This window comes from Oncorhynchus masou, unplaced genomic scaffold (genome assembly GCF_036934945.1).
Source record: "Oncorhynchus masou masou isolate Uvic2021 unplaced genomic scaffold, UVic_Omas_1.1 unplaced_scaffold_1898, whole genome shotgun sequence".
In the NCBI taxonomy this organism is placed as follows: domain Eukaryota; kingdom Metazoa; phylum Chordata; class Actinopteri; order Salmoniformes; family Salmonidae; genus Oncorhynchus; species Oncorhynchus masou.
This window is the reverse complement of record NW_027008397.1, coordinates 25,544-45,158: the sequence shown is the minus strand read 5'-3', so window position 1 is coordinate 45,158 and position 19,615 is coordinate 25,544. Positions and strand designations below refer to the sequence as shown.

Sequence of the window (19,615 nt, the reverse complement as noted above, 5' to 3'; positions counted from 1 at the left end):
CATGCAGTCATTAATGATGTAAATGTGTATCTACGGTATGTCTCCTATTAACTTAGGTTTCATAACATCACTGTAGAATGTTCTAATGGAACTGTCAGGAAGTGGAGGAAGGACACAATGTAGCTATTCTAGTTGAGAATCTCTCTGACTGGGACTATAATAGAACAGGAGAGGTAGATTCTACCCAGAGAGAAGGTGGATTCAGATTTAAAGGTTCTACCCAGAGAGAAGGTGGATTCAGATTTAAAGGTTCTACCCAGAGAGAAGGTGGATTCAAAGGTTCTACCCAGAGAGAAGGTGGATTCCGATTTAAATGTTCTACCCAGAGAGAAGGTGAACTAAGATTTAAAGGTTCTACCCAGAGAGAAGTTGGACTAAGATTGAAAGGAGATATATAGTTAACGGCAACATTGGCTCAATACAGATATCTATAGATGCTGTAGGAGTTAGCAGGTTAAGGACCAGATTACATGTTGTAGGAGTTAGCAGGTTAAGGACCAGATTGTAGGAGTTAGCAGGTTAAGGACCAGATTAAATGCAGTAGGAGTTAGCAGGTTAAGGACCAGATTACATGCAGTAGGAATTAGCAGTTCAAGGACCAGATTACATGCAGTAGGAGTTAGCAGGTTAAGGACCAGATTGTAGGAGTTAGCAGGTTAAGGACCAGATTAAATGCAGTAGGAGTTAGCAGGTTAGGGACCAGATTACATGTTGTAGGAGTTAGCAGGTTAAGGACCAGATTACATGCTGTAGGAGTTAGCAGGTTAAGGACCAGATTACATGCTGTAGGAGTTAGCAGGTTAAGGACCAGATTGTAGGAGTTAGCAGGTTAAGGACCAGATTAAATGCAGTAGGAATTAGCAGTTCAAGGACCAGATTACATGCAGTAGGAGTTAGCAGGTTAAGGACCAGATTACATGCAGTAGGAGTTAGCAGGTTAAGGACCAGATTACATGCTGTAGGAGTTAGCAGGTTAAGGACCAGATTACATGCAGTAGGAGTTAGCAGGTTAAGGACCAGATTACATGCAGTAGGATTTAGCAGGTTAAGGACCAGATTGTAGGAGTTAGCAGGTTAAGGACCAGATTACATGCTGTAGGAGTTAGCAGGTTAAGGACCAGATTACATGCTGTAGGAGTTAGTAGGTTAAGGACCAGATTAAATGCAGTGGGAGTTAGCAGGTTAAGGACCAGATTACATGCAGTAGGAGTTAGCAGGTTAAGGACCAGATTGTAGGAGTTAGCAGGTTAAGGGCCAGATTAAATGCAGTAGGAATTAGCAGTTCAAGGACCAGATTACATGCAGTAGGAGTTAGCAGGTTAAGGACCAGATTACATGCAGTAGGAGTTAGCAGGTTAAGGACCAGATTACATGCTGTAGGAGTTAGCAGGTTAAGGACCAGATTACATGCAGTAGGAGTTAGCAGGTTAAGGACCAGATTACATGCAGTAGGATTTAGCAGGTTAAGGACCAGATTAAATGCAGTAGGAGTTAGCAGGTTAGGGACCAGATTACATGTTGTAGGATTTAGCAGGTTAAGGACCAGATTACATGCAGTAGGAGTTAGCAGGTTAAGGACCAGATTAAATGCAGTGGGAGTTAGCAGGTTAAGGACCAGATTACATGCAGTAGGAGTTAGCAGGTTAAGGACCAGATTGTAGGAGTTAGCAGGTTAAGGACCAGATTAAATGCAGTAGGAATTAGCAGTTCAAGGACCAGATTACATGCAGTAGGAGTTAGCAGGTTAAGGACCAGATTACATGCAGTAGGAGTTAGCAGGTTAAGGACCAGATTACATGCTGTAGGAGTTAGCAGGTTAAGGACCAGATTACATGCAGTAGGAGTTAGCAGGTTAAGGACCAGATTACATGCAGTAGGATTTAGCAGGTTAAGGACCAGATTGTAGGAGTTAGCAGGTTAAGGACCAGATTACATGCTGTAGGAGTTAGCAGGTTAAGGACCAGATTACATGCTGTAGGAGTTAGTAGGTTAAGGACCAGATTAAATGCAGTGGGAGTTAGCAGGTTAAGGACCAGATTACATGCAGTAGGAGTTAGCAGGTTAAGGACCAGATTGTAGGAGTTAGCAGGTTAAGGGCCAGATTAAATGCAGTAGGAATTAGCAGTTCAAGGACCAGATTACATGCAGTAGGAGTTGGCAGGTTAAGGACCAGATTACATGCAGTAGGAGTTAGCAGGTTAAGGACCAGATTACATGCTGTAGGAGTTAGCAGGTTAAGGACCAGATTACATGCAGTAGGAGTTAGCAGGTTAAGGACCAGATTACATGCAGTAGGATTTAGCAGGTTAAGGACCAGATTAAATGCAGTAGGAGTTAGCAGGTTAGGGACCAGATTACATGTTGTAGGATTTAGCAGGTTAAGGACCAGATTACATGCAGTAGGAGTTAGCAGGTTAAGGACCAGATTAAATGCAGTGGGAGTTAGCAGGTTAAGGACCAGATTACATGCAGTAGGAGTTAGCAGGTTAAGGACCAGATTGTAGGAGTTAGCAGGTTAAGGACCAGATTAAATGCAGTAGGAATTAGCAGTTCAAGGACCAGATTACATGCAGTAGGAGTTAGCAGGTTAAGGACCAGATTACATGCAGTAGGAGTTAGCAGGTTAAGGACCAGATTACATGCTGTAGGAGTTAGCAGGTTAAGGACCAGATTACATGCAGTAGGAGTTAGCAGGTTAAGGACCAGATTACATGCAGTAGGAGTTAGCAGGTTAAGGACCAGATTACATGCAGTAGGAGTTAGCAGGTTAAGGACCAGATTAAATGCAGTAGGAGTTAGCAGGTTAGGGACCAGATTACATGTTGTAGGATTTAGCAGGTTAAGGACCAGATTACATGCAGTAGGAGTTAGCAGGTTAAGGACCAGATTAAATGCAGTGGGAGTTAGCAGGTTAAGGACCAGATTACATGCAGTAGGAGTTAGCAGGTTAAGGACCAGATTGTAGGAGTTAGCAGGTTAAGGACCAGATTAAATGCAGTAGGAATTAGCAGTTCAAGGACCAGATTACATGCAGTAGGAGTTAGCAGGTTAAGGACCAGATTACATGCAGTAGGAGTTAGCAGGTTAAGGACCAGATTACATGCAGTAGGAGTTAGCAGGTTAAGGACCAGATTAAATGCAGTAGGAGTTAGCAGGTTAGGGACCAGATTACATGTTGTAGGATTTAGCAGGTTAAGGACCAGATTACATGCAGTAGGAGTTAGCAGGTTAAGGACCAGATTAAATGCAGTGGGAGTTAGCAGGTTAAGGACCAGATTACATGCAGTAGGAGTTAGCAGGTTAAGGACCAGATTGTAGGAGTTAGCAGGTTAAGGACCAGATTAAATGCAGTAGGAATTAGCAGTTCAAGGACCAGATTACATGCAGTAGGAGTTAGCAGGTTAAGGACCAGATTAAATGCAGTAGGAGTTAGCAGGTTAAGGACCAAATTACATGCAGTAGGAGTTAGCAGGTTAAGGACCAGATTACATGCTGTAGGAGTCAGCAGGTTAAGGACCAGATTACATGTTGTAGGAGTTAGCAGGTTAAGGACCAGATTACATGCTGTAGGAGTTAGCAGGTTAAGGACCAGATTACATGCAGTAGGAGTTAGCAGGTTAAGGACCAGATTACATGCAGTAGGATTTAGCAGGTTAAGGACCAGATTGTAGGAGTTAGCAGGTTAAGGACCAGATTAAATGCAGTAGGAGTTAGCAGGTTAGGGACCAGATTACATGTTGTAGGATTTAGCAGGTTAAGGACCAGATTACATGCAGTAGGAGTTAGCAGGTTAAGGACCAGATTAAATGCAGTGGGAGTTAGCAGGTTAAGGACCAGATTACATGCAGTAGGAGTTAGCAGGTTAAGGACCAGATTGTAGGAGTTAGCAGGTTAAGGACCAGATTAAATGCAGTAGGAATTAGCAGTTCAAGGACCAGATTACATGCAGTAGGAGTTAGCAGGTTAAGGACCAGATTACATGCAGTAGGAGTTAGCAGGTTAAGGACCAGATTACATGCTGTAGGAGTTAGCAGGTTAAGGACCAGATTACATGCAGTAGGAGTTAGCAGGTTAAGGACCAGATTACATGCAGTAGGAGTTAGCAGGTTAAGGACCAGATTACATGCATTAGGATTTAGCAGGTTAAGGACCAGATTAAATGCAGTAGGAGTTAGCAGGTTAGGGACCAGATTACATGTTGTAGGATTTAGCAGGTTAAGGACCAGATTACATGCAGTAGGAGTTAGCAGGTTAAGGACCAGATTAAATGCAGTGGGAGTTAGCAGGTTAAGGACCAGATTACATGCAGTAGGAGTTAGCAGGTTAAGGACCAGATTGTAGGAGTTAGCAGGTTAAGGACCAGATTAAATGCAGTAGGAATTAGCAGTTCAAGGACCAGTTTACATGCAGTAGGAGTTAGCAGGTTAAGAACCAAATTACATGCAGTAGGAGTTAGCAGGTTAAGGACCAGATTACATGCTGTAGGAGTCAGCAGGTTAAGGACCAGATTACATGTTGTAGGAGTTAGCAGGTTAAGGACCAGATTACATGCAGTAGGAGTTAGCAGGTTAAGGACCAGATTGTAGGAGTTAGCAGTTTAAGGACCAGATTAAATGCAGTAGGAATTAGGAGTTCATGGACCAGATTACATGCAGTTGGAGTTAGCAGGTTAAGGACCAGATTACATGCAGTAGCAGGTTAAGGACCAGATTACATGCAGTAGAAGTTAGCAGGTTAAGGACCAGATTACATGCAGTAGCAGTTAGCAGGTTAAGGACCAGATTACATGCAGTAGCAGGTTAAGGACCAGATTACATGCAGTAGCAGGTTAAGGACCAGATTACATGCAGTAGCAGGTTAAGGACCAGATTACATGCAGTAGCAGGTTAAGGACCAGATTACATGCAGTAGCAGGTTAAGGACCAGATTACATGCAGTAGTAGTTAGCAGGTTAAGGACCAGATTACATGCAGTAGCAGGTTAAGGACCAGATTACATGCAGTAGAAGTTAGCAGGTTAAGGACCAGATTACATGCAGTAGCAGTTAGCAGGTTAAGGACCAGATTACATGCAGTAGCAGGTTAAGGACCAGATTACATGCAGTAGCAGGTTAAGGACCAGATTACATGCAGTAGCAGGTTAAGGACCAGATTACATGCAGTAGCAGGTTAAGGACCAGATTACATGCAGTAGCAGGTTAAGGACCAGATTACATGCAGTAGCAGGTTAAGGACCAGATTACATGCAGTAGGAGTTAGCAGGTTAAGGACCAGATTACATGCAGTAGCAGTTAGCAGGTTAAGGACCAGATTACATGCAGTAGCAGGTTAAGGACCAGATTACATGCAGTAGCAGGTTAAGGACCAGATTACATGCAGTAGCAGGTTAAGGACCAGATTACATGCAGTAGGAGTTAGCAGTTCAAGGACCAGATTACATGCAGTAGGAGTTAGCAGGTTAAGGACCAGATTACATGCAGTAGGAGTTAGCAGGTTAAGGACCAGATTACATGCTGTAGGAGTTAGCAGGTTAAGGACCAGATTACATGCAGTAGGAGTTAGCAGGTTAAGGACCAGATTACATGCAGTAGGAGTTAGCAGGTTAAGGACCAGATTACATGCAGTAGGAGTTAGCAGGTTAAGGACCAGATTAAATGCAGTAGGAGTTAGCAGGTTAAGGACCAGATTACATGCAGTAGGAGTTAGCAGGTTAAGGACCAGATTAAATGCAGTAGGAGTTAGCAGGTTAGGGACCAGATTACATGTTGTAGGATTTAGCAGGTTAAGGACCAGATTACATGCAGTAGGAGTTAGCAGGTTAAGGACCAGATTAAATGCAGTGGGAGTTAGCAGGTTAAGGACCAGATTACATGCAGTAGGAGTTAGCAGGTTAAGGACCAGATTGTAGGAGTTAGCAGGTTAAGGACCAGATTAAATGCAGTAGGAATTAGCAGTTCAAGGACCAGATTACATGCAGTAGGAGTTAGCAGGTTAAGGACCAGATTAAATGCAGTAGGAGTTAGCAGGTTAAGGACCAAATTACATGCAGTAGGAGTTAGCAGGTTAAGGACCAGATTACATGCTGTAGGAGTCAGCAGGTTAAGGACCAGATTACATGTTGTAGGAGTTAGCAGGTTAAGGACCAGATTACATGCTGTAGGAGTTAGCAGGTTAAGGACCAGATTACATGCAGTAGGAGTTAGCAGGTTAAGGACCAGATTACATGCAGTAGGATTTAGCAGGTTAAGGACCAGATTGTAGGAGTTAGCAGGTTAAGGACCAGATTAAATGCAGTAGGAGTTAGCAGGTTAGGGACCAGATTACATGTTGTAGGATTTAGCAGGTTAAGGACCAGATTACATGCAGTAGGAGTTAGCAGGTTAAGGACCAGATTAAATGCAGTGGGAGTTAGCAGGTTAAGGACCAGATTACATGCAGTAGGAGTTAGCAGGTTAAGGACCAGATTGTAGGAGTTAGCAGGTTAAGGACCAGATTAAATGCAGTAGGAATTAGCAGTTCAAGGACCAGATTACATGCAGTAGGAGTTAGCAGGTTAAGGACCAGATTACATGCAGTAGGAGTTAGCAGGTTAAGGACCAGATTACATGCTGTAGGAGTTAGCAGGTTAAGGACCAGATTACATGCAGTAGAAGTTAGCAGGTTAAGGACCAGATTACATGCAGTAGGAGTTAGCAGGTTAAGGACCAGATTACATGCATTAGGATTTAGCAGGTTAAGGACCAGATTAAATGCAGTAGGAGTTAGCAGGTTAGGGACCAGATTACATGTTGTAGGATTTAGCAGGTTAAGGACCAGATTACATGCAGTAGGAGTTAGCAGGTTAAGGACCAGATTAAATGCAGTGGGAGTTAGCAGGTTAAGGACCAGATTACATGCAGTAGGAGTTAGCAGGTTAAGGACCAGATTGTAGGAGTTAGCAGGTTAAGGACCAGATTAAATGCAGTAGGAATTAGCAGTTCAAGGACCAGTTTACATGCAGTAGGAGTTAGCAGGTTAAGAACCAAATTACATGCAGTAGGAGTTAGCAGGTTAAGGACCAGATTACATGCTGTAGGAGTCAGCAGGTTAAGGACCAGATTACATGTTGTAGGAGTTAGCAGGTTAAGGACCAGATTACATGCAGTAGGAGTTAGCAGGTTAAGGACCAGATTGTAGGAGTTAGCAGTTTAAGGACCAGATTAAATGCAGTAGGAATTAGGAGTTCATGGACCAGATTACATGCAGTTGGAGTTAGCAGGTTAAGGACCAGATTACATGCAGTAGCAGGTTAAGGACCAGATTACATGCAGTAGAAGTTAGCAGGTTAAGGACCAGATTACATGCAGTAGCAGTTAGCAGGTTAAGGACCAGATTACATGCAGTAGCAGGTTAAGGACCAGATTACATGCAGTAGCAGGTTAAGGACCAGATTACATGCAGTAGCAGGTTAAGGACCAGATTACATGCAGTAGCAGGTTAAGGACCAGATTACATGCAGTAGCAGGTTAAGGACCAGATTACATGCAGTAGCAGGTTAAGGACCAGATTACATGCAGTAGTAGTTAGCAGGTTAAGGACCAGATTACATGCAGTAGCAGGTTAAGGACCAGATTACATGCAGTAGAAGTTAGCAGGTTAAGGACCAGATTACATGCAGTAGCAGTTAGCAGGTTAAGGACCAGATTACATGCAGTAGCAGGTTAAGGACCAGATTACATGCAGTAGCAGGTTAAGGACCAGATTACATGCAGTAGCAGGTTAAGGACCAGATTACATGCAGTAGCAGGTTAAGGACCAGATTACATGCAGTAGCAGGTTAAGGACCAGATTACATGCAGTAGCAGGTTAAGGACCAGATTACATGCAGTAGGAGTTAGCAGGTTAAGGACCAGATTACATGCAGTAGCAGTTAGCAGGTTAAGGACCAGATTACATGCAGTAGCAGGTTAAGGACCAGATTACATGCAGTAGCAGGTTAAGGACCAGATTACATGCAGTAGCAGGTTAAGGACCAGATTACATGCAGTAGGAGTTAGCAGTTCAAGGACCAGATTACATGCAGTAGGAGTTAGCAGGTTAAGGACCAGATTACATGCAGTAGGAGTTAGCAGGTTAAGGACCAGATTACATGCTGTAGGAGTTAGCAGGTTAAGGACCAGATTACATGCAGTAGGAGTTAGCAGGTTAAGGACCAGATTACATGCAGTAGGAGTTAGCAGGTTAAGGACCAGATTACATGCAGTAGGAGTTAGCAGGTTAAGGACCAGATTAAATGCAGTAGGAGTTAGCAGGTTAGGGACCAGATTACATGTTGTAGGATTTAGCAGGTTAAGGACCAGATTACATGCAGTAGGAGTTAGCAGGTTAAGGACCAGATTAAATGCAGTGGGAGTTAGCAGGTTAAGGACCAGATTACATGCAGTAGGAGTTAGCAGGTTAAGGACCAGATTGTAGGAGTTAGCAGGTTAAGGACCAGATTAAATGCAGTAGGAATTAGCAGTTCAAGGACCAGATTACATGCAGTAGGAGTTAGCAGGTTAAGGACCAGATTACATGCAGTAGGAGTTAGCAGGTTAAGGACCAGATTACATGCAGTAGGAGTTAGCAGGTTAAGGACCAGATTAAATGCAGTAGGAGTTAGCAGGTTAGGGACCAGATTACATGTTGTAGGATTTAGCAGGTTAAGGACCAGATTACATGCAGTAGGAGTTAGCAGGTTAAGGACCAGATTAAATGCAGTGGGAGTTAGCAGGTTAAGGACCAGATTACATGCAGTAGGAGTTAGCAGGTTAAGGACCAGATTGTAGGAGTTAGCAGGTTAAGGACCAGATTAAATGCAGTAGGAATTAGCAGTTCAAGGACCAGATTACATGCAGTAGGAGTTAGCAGGTTAAGGACCAGATTAAATGCAGTAGGAGTTAGCAGGTTAAGGACCAAATTACATGCAGTAGGAGTTAGCAGGTTAAGGACCAGATTACATGCTGTAGGAGTCAGCAGGTTAAGGACCAGATTACATGTTGTAGGAGTTAGCAGGTTAAGGACCAGATTACATGCTGTAGGAGTTAGCAGGTTAAGGACCAGATTACATGCAGTAGGAGTTAGCAGGTTAAGGACCAGATTACATGCAGTAGGATTTAGCAGGTTAAGGACCAGATTGTAGGAGTTAGCAGGTTAAGGACCAGATTAAATGCAGTAGGAGTTAGCAGGTTAGGGACCAGATTACATGTTGTAGGATTTAGCAGGTTAAGGACCAGATTACATGCAGTAGGAGTTAGCAGGTTAAGGACCAGATTAAATGCAGTGGGAGTTAGCAGGTTAAGGACCAGATTACATGCAGTAGGAGTTAGCAGGTTAAGGACCAGATTGTAGGAGTTAGCAGGTTAAGGACCAGATTAAATGCAGTAGGAATTAGCAGTTCAAGGACCAGATTACATGCAGTAGGAGTTAGCAGGTTAAGGACCAGATTACATGCAGTAGGAGTTAGCAGGTTAAGGACCAGATTACATGCTGTAGGAGTTAGCAGGTTAAGGACCAGATTACATGCAGTAGGAGTTAGCAGGTTAAGGACCAGATTACATGCAGTAGGAGTTAGCAGGTTAAGGACCAGATTACATGCATTAGGATTTAGCAGGTTAAGGACCAGATTAAATGCAGTAGGAGTTAGCAGGTTAGGGACCAGATTACATGTTGTAGGATTTAGCAGGTTAAGGACCAGATTACATGCAGTAGGAGTTAGCAGGTTAAGGACCAGATTAAATGCAGTGGGAGTTAGCAGGTTAAGGACCAGATTACATGCAGTAGGAGTTAGCAGGTTAAGGACCAGATTGTAGGAGTTAGCAGGTTAAGGACCAGATTAAATGCAGTAGGAATTAGCAGTTCAAGGACCAGTTTACATGCAGTAGGAGTTAGCAGGTTAAGAACCAAATTACATGCAGTAGGAGTTAGCAGGTTAAGGACCAGATTACATGCTGTAGGAGTCAGCAGGTTAAGGACCAGATTACATGTTGTAGGAGTTAGCAGGTTAAGGACCAGATTACATGCAGTAGGAGTTAGCAGGTTAAGGACCAGATTGTAGGAGTTAGCAGTTTAAGGACCAGATTAAATGCAGTAGGAATTAGGAGTTCATGGACCAGATTACATGCAGTTGGAGTTAGCAGGTTAAGGACCAGATTACATGCAGTAGCAGGTTAAGGACCAGATTACATGCAGTAGAAGTTAGCAGGTTAAGGACCAGATTACATGCAGTAGCAGTTAGCAGGTTAAGGACCAGATTACATGCAGTAGCAGGTTAAGGACCAGATTACATGCAGTAGCAGGTTAAGGACCAGATTACATGCAGTAGCAGGTTAAGGACCAGATTACATGCAGTAGCAGGTTAAGGACCAGATTACATGCAGTAGCAGGTTAAGGACCAGATTACATGCAGTAGTAGTTAGCAGGTTAAGGACCAGATTACATGCAGTAGCAGGTTAAGGACCAGATTACATGCAGTAGAAGTTAGCAGGTTAAGGACCAGATTACATGCAGTAGCAGTTAGCAGGTTAAGGACCAGATTACATGCAGTAGCAGGTTAAGGACCAGATTACATGCAGTAGCAGGTTAAGGACCAGATTACATGCAGTAGCAGGTTAAGGACCAGATTACATGCAGTAGCAGGTTAAGGACCAGATTACATGCAGTAGCAGGTTAAGGACCAGATTACATGCAGTAGCAGGTTAAGGACCAGATTACATGCAGTAGCAGGTTAAGGACCAGATTACATGCAGTAGGAGTTAGCAGGTTAAGGACCAGATTACATGCAGTAGCAGTTAGCAGGTTAAGGACCAGATTACATGCAGTAGCAGGTTAAGGACCAGATTACATGCAGTAGCAGGTTAAGGACCAGATTACATGCAGTAGCAGGTTAAGGACCAGATTACATGCAGTAGGAGTTAGCAGGTTAAGGACCAGATTGTAGGAGTTAGCATGTTAAGGACCAGATTAAATGCAGTAGGAATTAGCAGTTCAAGGACCAGATTACATGCAGTAGGAGTTAGCAGGTTAAGGACCAGATTACATGCAGTAGGAGTTAGCAGGTTAGGGACCAGATTACATGCAGTAGCAGGTTAAGGACCAGATTACATGCAGTAGAAGTTAGCAGGTTAAGGACCAGATTACATGCAGTAGCAGTTAGCAGGTTAAGGACCAGATTACATGCAGTAGCAGGTTAAGGACCAGATTACATGCAGTAGCAGGTTAAGGACCAGATTACATGGAGTAGCAGGTTAAGGACCAGATTACATGCAGTAGAAGTTAGCAGGTTAAGGACCAGATTACATGCAGTAGCAGTTAGCAGGTTAAGGACCAGATTACATGCAGTAGCAGGTTAAGGACCAGATTACATGCAGTAGCAGGTTAAGGACCAGATTACATGCAGTAGCAGGTTAAGGACCAGATTACATGCAGTAGCAGGTTAAGGACCAGATTACATGCAGTAGCAGGTTAAGGACCAGATTACATGCAGTAGCAGGTTAAGGACCAGATTACATGCAGTAGGAGTTAGCAGGTTAAGGACCAGATTGTAGGAGTTAGCATGTTAAGGACCAGATTAAATGCAGTAGGAATTAGCAGTTCAAGGACCAGATTACATGCAGTAGGAGTTAGCAGGTTAAGGACCAGATTACATGCAGTAGGAGTTAGCAGGTTAGGGACCAGATTACATGCAGTAGCAGGTTAAGGACCAGATTACATGCAGTAGAAGTTAGCAGGTTAAGGACCAGATTACATGCAGTAGCAGTTAGCAGGTTAAGGACCAGATTACATGCAGTAGCAGGTTAAGGACCAGATTACATGCAGTAGCAGGTTAAGGACCAGATTACATGCAGTAGCAGGTTAAGGACCAGATTACATGCAGTAGAAGTTAGCAGGTTAAGGACCAGATTACATGCAGTAGCAGTTAGCAGGTTAAGGACCAGATTACATGCAGTAGCAGGTTAAGGACCAGATTACATGCAGTAGCAGGTTAAGGACCAGATTACATGCAGTAGCAGGTTAAGGACCAGATTACATGCAGTAGCAGGTTAAGGACCAGATTACATGCAGTAGCAGGTTAAGGACCAGATTACATGCAGTAGCAGGTTAAGGACCAGATTACATGCAGTAGCAGGTTAAGGACCAGATTACATGCAGTAGCAGGTTAAGGACCAGATTACATGCAGTAGCAGGTTAAGGACCAGATTACATGCCAGTGATGTAGTAAACACGTAGTCGATCAACTCTGATCGCCATTCATGGTAATTCCAGAAAAACCCTGTATATGTTCAACGTTTACCTTCCACTGGTTATGATGAGTGATAAAGTGTTGTGGTCCAGTGAGACAGGTCAGTGATCTACAGTAGGGTTAGTGTCTCTGTGATGGCGTTTTCTCTCTCTCTCTCTCCCGGGACTAATGCTGCCATAGTAACACATAGCCCTGGTTGCTAGGGTTACCAGAAGCATGTCCTGATGTAAACTCGCTGTGACAACTCAACGACAGTTTAATAAGAGGGGAGATGGTGCGTTTAGCATAGAGACACACGTAGAGACAGACACCCACGTACATACACACACACACACACATACAGACACCGACACACCCACATACATACACACACACACACAGACAGACACCGACACACCCACATACATACACACACACACACAGACAGACACACATACACACATACAGACACCCACACACACACAGACAGACACCCACACACACACATACAGACACACAGACAGACACCCACACACACACATACAGACACACATACAGACACCGACACACCCACATACATACACACACACACACAGACAGACACACATACACACATACATACAGACACACATACAGACACCCACACACACACAGACAGACACCCACACACACACAGACAGACACCCACACACACACATACAGACACACATACAGACACCCACACACACACAGACAGACACCCACACACATACACATACAGACACACATACACACATACAGACACCCACACACACATACAGACACACATACAGACACCCACACACACACAGACAGACACCCACACACATACACACACACATACAGACACACATACAGACACCCACACACACACAGACAGACACCCACACACACACATACAGACACACATACAGACACCCACACACACACAGACAGACACACATACAGACACCCACACACACACAGACAGACACCCACACACACACAGACAGACACCCACACACACACAGACAGACACACATACAGACACCGACACACACACAGACAGACACCCACACACATACACACACACATACAGACACACATACAGACACCCACACACACACAGACAGACACCCACACACACACAGACAGACACCCACACACATACACACACACATACACACACACAGACAGACACCCACATACAGACACCCACACACACATACAGACACACATACAGACACACACATACACACATACAGACACGCACACACATACAGACACCCACGCACACACACACACACACACGCACACACACACACACACACACACACACACACACACACACACACACACACACACACACACACACACAGACAGCCACAGAGGCCAGACGTACCACACATAGAGACAGACACACACACACACATACATACAGACACACACACACAGACAGCCACAGAGGCCAGACGTACCATGATTGTGGTGGTTTGACAGTATTTATTGTTAGTATTATCCAATCAGCTTCTCTCTAACAGACTGCATGGAGACAGGTCAATGACTCACCCTGTCACAGGCCACTCACACACAGGCCCTTGCCCTGGACCAATGCAATTACATAACCATTTTAAATAAATAATCTCCTTCACTGTCTCTCAAATAATCACAAAACCTGCAATAACCCCACCCCTCTCTGTCTTTCTCTCTCAATTTCTCTCTGTCTCTCAATTTCTCTCTGTCTCTCAATTTCTCTCTCTCTCTCAATTTCTCTCTGTCTCTCAATTTCTCTCTCTCTCTCTCTCTCTCTCTCTCTCTCTCTCTCTCTCTCTCTCTCTCTCTCTCTCTCTCTCTCTCTCTCTCTCTCTCTCTCTCTCTCTCTCTCTCTCTCTCTCTCTCTCTCTCTCTCTCTCTCTCTCTCTGAGGTGTAACAGTGGTCTGGAATACTGAGATAAAGCCATGAGGCAGAGATCACACACACTGTATTGGACCAGACACACACACAGCCCTGTGGCTATACACCCGGTGCACTTTCCGTCAAAGTACACACACAATCACAACCTTCAAAGAGCAACCTGCTTTGCTGCCTCACTCTACACTAAGCCTGAAGTCCTCATGCTAGTATCTGGGTATGAAGCCAGGCTGCAATGTCATGTTGTATAGTTTTGCTGGCTAAAACAGCTGTCATAGAGAACCACATGTTTTTCACACAGATTATACATTCTTTGTGTTAACTGACCTGGGTTCAAATACTATTTTAAATACAATTTATTCGCTTGATTGCGGTGGCCTGGCTTTAACGGACCAATAGAACGGCTCTAAAATACTAAAACCCCGCCCATCTGGCGCTCCCGGCAGGCTAAAGCAAATTCTAAAAGTATTCAGAAAATATCAAATAGTATTTGAACCCAGGTGTGTTGGGGAAAGTGGTAGGTTAGGATGATGAGGCTCTATAACTTCAGGGCCTGTATCCACAAAGTGTCTCAGAGTCAGACTGCTGATCCAGGATCATTAAGAATAAAAATATATCGACCAGGGCTCTCCAACCCTGTTCCAGGAGGGTATCTGTTCCTGTAGAGGTTCCAGGAGGGTATCTGTTCCTGTAGAGGTTCCAGGAGGGTATCTGTTCCTGTAGAGGTTCCAGGAGGGTATCTGTTCCTGTAGAGGTTCCAGGAGGGTATCTGTTCCTGTAGAGGTTTCAGGAGGGTATCTGTTCCTGCAGAGGTTCCAGGAGGGTATCTGTTCCTGTAGAGGTTCCAGGAGGGTATCTGTTCCTGTAGAGGTTCCAGGAGGGTATCTGTTCCTGTAGAGGTTCCAGGAGGGTATCTGTTCCTGTAGAGGTTCCAGGAGGGTATCTGTTCCTGTAGAGGTTCCAGGAGGGTATCTGTTCCTGTAGAGGTTCCAGGAGGGTATCTGTTCCTGTAGAGGTTCCAGGAGGGTATCTGTTCCTGTAGAGGTTCCAGGAGGGTATCTGTTCCTGCAGAGGTTCCAGGAGGGTATCTGTTCCTGTAGAGGTTTCAGGAGGGTATCTGTTCCTGTAGAGGTTTCAGGAGGGTATCTGTTCCTGTAGAGGTTTCAGGAGGGTATCTGTTCCTGTAGAGGTTTCAGGAGGGTATCTGTTCCTGTAGAGGTTCCAGGAGGGTATCTGTTCCTGTAGGTTCCAGGAGGGTATCTGTTCCTGTAGAGGTTCCAGGAGGGTATCTGTTCCTGTAGAGGTTCCAGGAGGGTATCTGTTCCTGTAGAGGTTTCTGGAGGGTATCTGTTCCTGGAGATGTTTGAGGAGGGTATCTGTTCCTGGAGAGGTTTCAGGAGGGTATCTGTTCCTGGAGATGTTTGAGGAGGGTATCTGTTCCTGTAGAGGTTCCAGGAGGGTATCTGTTCCTGTAGAGGTTCCAGGAGGGTATCTGTTCCTGTAGAGGTTCCAGGAGGGTATCTGTTCCTGTAGAGGTTCCAGGAGGGTATCTGTTCCTGTAGAGGTTTCAGGAGGGTATCTGTTCCTGTAGAGGTTCCAGGAGGGTATCTGTTCCTGTAGAGGTTCCAGGAGGGTATCTGTTCCTGTAGAGGTTTCAGGAGGGTATCTGTTCCTGTAGAGGTTCCAGGAGGGTATCTGTTCCTGTAGAGGTTCCAGGAGGGTATCTGTTCCTGTAGAGGTTTCAGGAGGGTATCTGTTCCTGCAGAGGTTCCAGGAGGGTATCTGTTCCTGTAGAGGTTCCAGGAGGGTATCTGTTCCTGTAGAGGTTCCAGGAGGGTATCTGTTCCTGTAGAGGTTCCAGGAGGGTATCTGTTCCTGTAGAGGTTCCAGGAGGGTATCTGTTCCTGTAGAGGTTCCAGGAGGGTATCTGTTCCTGTAGAGGTTCCAGGAGGGTATCTGTTCCTGTAGAGGTTCCAGGAGGGTATCTGTTCCTGTAGAGGTTCCAGGAGGGTATCTGTTCCTGCAGAGGTTCCAGGAGGGTATCTGTTCCTGTAGAGGTTCCAGGAGGGTATCTGTTCCTGTAGAGGTTCCAGGAGGGTATCTGTTCCTGTAGAGGTTTCAGGAGGGTATCTGTTCCTGTAGAGGTTTCAGGAGGGTATCTGTTCCTGTAGAGGTTCCAGGAGGGTATCTGTTCCTGTAGGTTCCAGGAGGGTATCTGTTCCTGTAGAGGTTCCAGGAGGGTATCTGTTCCTGTAGAGGTTCCAGGAGGGTATCTGTTCCTGTAGAGGTTTCTGGAGGGTATCTGTTCCTGGAGATGTTTGAGGAGGGTATCTGTTCCTGGAGAGGTTTCAGGAGGGTATCTGTTCCTGGAGATGTTTGAGGAGGGTATCTGTTCCTGTAGAGGTTCCAGGAGGGTATCTGTTCCTGTAGAGGTTCCAGGAGGGTATCTGTTCCTGTAGAGGTTCCAGGAGGGTATCTGTTCCTGTAGAGGTTCCAGGAGGGTATCTGTTCCTGTAGAGGTTTCAGGAGGGTATCTGTTCCTGTAGAGGTTCCAGGAGGGTATCTGTTCCTGTAGAGGTTCCAGGAGGGTATCTGTTCCTGTAGAGGTTTCAGGAGGGTATTTGTTCCTGTAGGTTCCAGGAGGGTATCTGTTCCTGTAGAGGTTCCAGGAGGGTATCTGTTCCTGTAGAGGTTCCAGGAGGGTATCTGTTCCTGTAGGTTCCAGGAGGGTATCTGTTCCTGTAGAGGTTTCAGGAGGGTATCTGTTCCTGTAGAGGTTCCAGGAGGGTATCTGTTCCTGTAGAGGTTCCAGGAGGGTATCTGTTCCTGTAGAGGTTCCAGGAGGGTATCTGTTCCTGTAGGTTTCAGGAGGGTATCTGTTCCTCTAGAGGTTTCTGGAGGGTATCTGTTCCTGTAGAGGTTTCAGGAGGGTATCTGTTCCTGCAGAGGTTCCAGGAGGGTATCTGTTCCTGTAGGTTCCAGGAGGGTATCTGTTCCTGTAGAGGTTCCAGGAGGGTATCTGTTCCTGTAGAGGTTCCAGGAGGGTATCTGTTCCTGTAGAGGTTCCAGGAGGGTATCTGTTCCTGTAGAGGTTCCAGGAGGGTATCTGTTCCTGTAGAGGTTCCAGGAGGGTATCTGTTCCTGTAGAGGTTTCAGGAGGGTATCTGTTCCTGTAGAGGTTCCAGGAGGGTATCTGTTCCTGGAGAGGTTCCAGGAGGGTATCTGTTCCTGGAGAGGTTCCAGGAGGGTATCTGTTCCTGTAGAGGTTCCAGGAGGGTATCTGTTCCTGTAGAGGTTTCAGGAGGGTATCTGTTCCTGGAGAGGTTCCAGGAGGGTATCTGTTCCTGTAGAGGTTTCAGGAGGGTATCTCTCCAGGAACAGAGTTGAAGAGCCCTGAGATAGACAGATCCTAGATCAGCACTTCTACTTTGAGACTCTTTGTGGATACGTGCCCTGGTGTCTGAGGGGTTCTCTCTTCTCGTACTGGCCCCTAGTGGTGGGAAATGGAACTGCTATGCAGGTCTTTATATAAGGCTGATAGTACAGTCAAACACCGTAGTGTTTCATATCCTACATCAGTGGGAATCAGTCTTCTACACTACAATAGTTGGCTAGGTTGTAGCTTGTGTTAGACTCCGGTGGGTTAAAATGGTTTAGTTATAATGAAGTGGTGACACAAATTGTAATATTTCTCTTTATTTTCTCTTTCAGGATACAACCATCCCTCACTCATTAAAGTGATGTCCAACCCCAACAATATGGTAGGTAGGGAGGGAGGAAGGGAGGGAGGGAGGAAGGGAGGGAGGGAGGTAGGTAGGGGAGGGAGGAAGGGAGGTAGTGAGGGAGGTGGGTAGGGGGAGGGAGGGAGGTAGGGGGAGGGAGGGAGGTAGGTAGGTAGGGGGAGAGAGGGAGGGAGGGAGTTAGGGGGAGAGAGGGAGTTAGGGGAGAGAGGGAGTTAGGGGGAGGGAGGTAGGGAGGGAGGGAGGTAGGGGAGGGGGGATGGAGGGAGGGGGAGGGAGGGAGGTGGGGAGGTAGGGTGAGGGAGGGAGGGAGAGGGAGGGGGTGGAGGGAGAGGGTGGGAGGTAGGTAGGGTGAGGGGAGGGAGGGAGGTAGGTAGGGTGAGGGGAGGGAGGGAGGCAGGGAGAGGGAGGGAGGGAGGGAGGTAGGGGGAGGGAGGGAGGCAGAGGGAGGGAGGGAGGGAGGTAGGGGGAGGGAGGGAGGCAGGGGGAGGTAGGGGGGGGAGGGAGGGAGGTAGAGGGAGGGAATGCGTTATGTGGGTAAAATGCTGTAACACAGAATATATTGTTTATAAAAGTCCCATGATGCTCGTGACGGTTCATTACTGCTGATCACTTACTAACCATCATTTATTCACTTTACTTTAATAAAAGATTTCAGTTGTTCTGTATATTACATTAGTTTAATTTGATGACTTTATTGTTTCATTCCAAGTCATCATCTTATCACTATAGAGCTGTTGCCTCTGCTGTCTGACAAAATCACCCTCTTAGTCGTCCTTCACAGTAAATAAGGCTTTATGACTGCTGAATGCCAACTATCAATCACTCAGACCATGTACTTTCAGGTAGAGATACCTTGCTGCTCTCTATGAGCTCACAGAGAAAAAACCCTCACGAAATGGAATCTCTCAGCACTAACTGTTATTGAAAACCAATCAGAAGACATGGGAGTTGAACATCTCTCCTCGGGTTTATCTGACAGTCCTGCTGAGTTCCACCATGTTTGCCTCTTTCTCCTCTCAGAGTGCGTTTGTGAACAGGCCAGCTCTGGGGATCATGCCACCCGAGAACTTTCCGGAAAAGCTGGCAGAAAGCCTTCTCTCAGTGAGTGACACACACAACACAACACAACACAACACACACACACACACACACACACACACACACACACAACACAACACAACACACAACAACACACAACACACCACACAACACACACAACACAACACACAACAACAACACACAACACACCACACAACACACAACACACAACACAACACACAACACACACAACACAACACACAACACAACTGGATCCTTTACTGAAAGACCAGACACTAACTAGTGATGGATACAAGCTGGACCCCATTTAAATAGACCAGACACTAACTAGTGATGGATACTAGCTGGACCCCATTTAAATAGACCAGACACTAACTAGTGATGGATTCCAGCTGGACCCCACTACTGTAGACTGACTTCCTCCATTTAAATAGACCAGACACAAACTAGTGATGGATACTAGCTGGACCCCATTTAAATAGACCAGACACTAAATAGTGATGGATTCTAGCTGGACCCCATTTAAATAGACCAGACACTAACTAGTGATGGATACTAGCTGGACCCCATTTAAATAGACCAGACACTAACTAGTGATGGATTCTAGCTGGACCCCATTTAAATAGACCAGACACTAACTAGTGATGGATTCCAGCTGGACCCCATT

The 19,615-nt window shown here is 45.4% G+C and overlaps 1 protein-coding gene across 1 annotated transcript in view; it reads left to right on the top strand.

Annotated features, from left to right (window-relative positions):
* LOC135532530 (4-aminobutyrate aminotransferase, mitochondrial-like) overlaps positions 1 to 19,615 on the top strand; it is an 83,974-nt gene that overhangs the window by 40,694 nt on the left and 23,665 nt on the right. The window contains exons 6-7 of the mRNA XM_064960008.1: positions 17,858 to 17,907; positions 18,910 to 18,990. Coding sequence (XP_064816080.1) covers positions 17,858 to 17,907; positions 18,910 to 18,990 — 131 coding nt within the window. The remainder of the gene's footprint in view (positions 1 to 17,857; positions 17,908 to 18,909; positions 18,991 to 19,615) is intronic.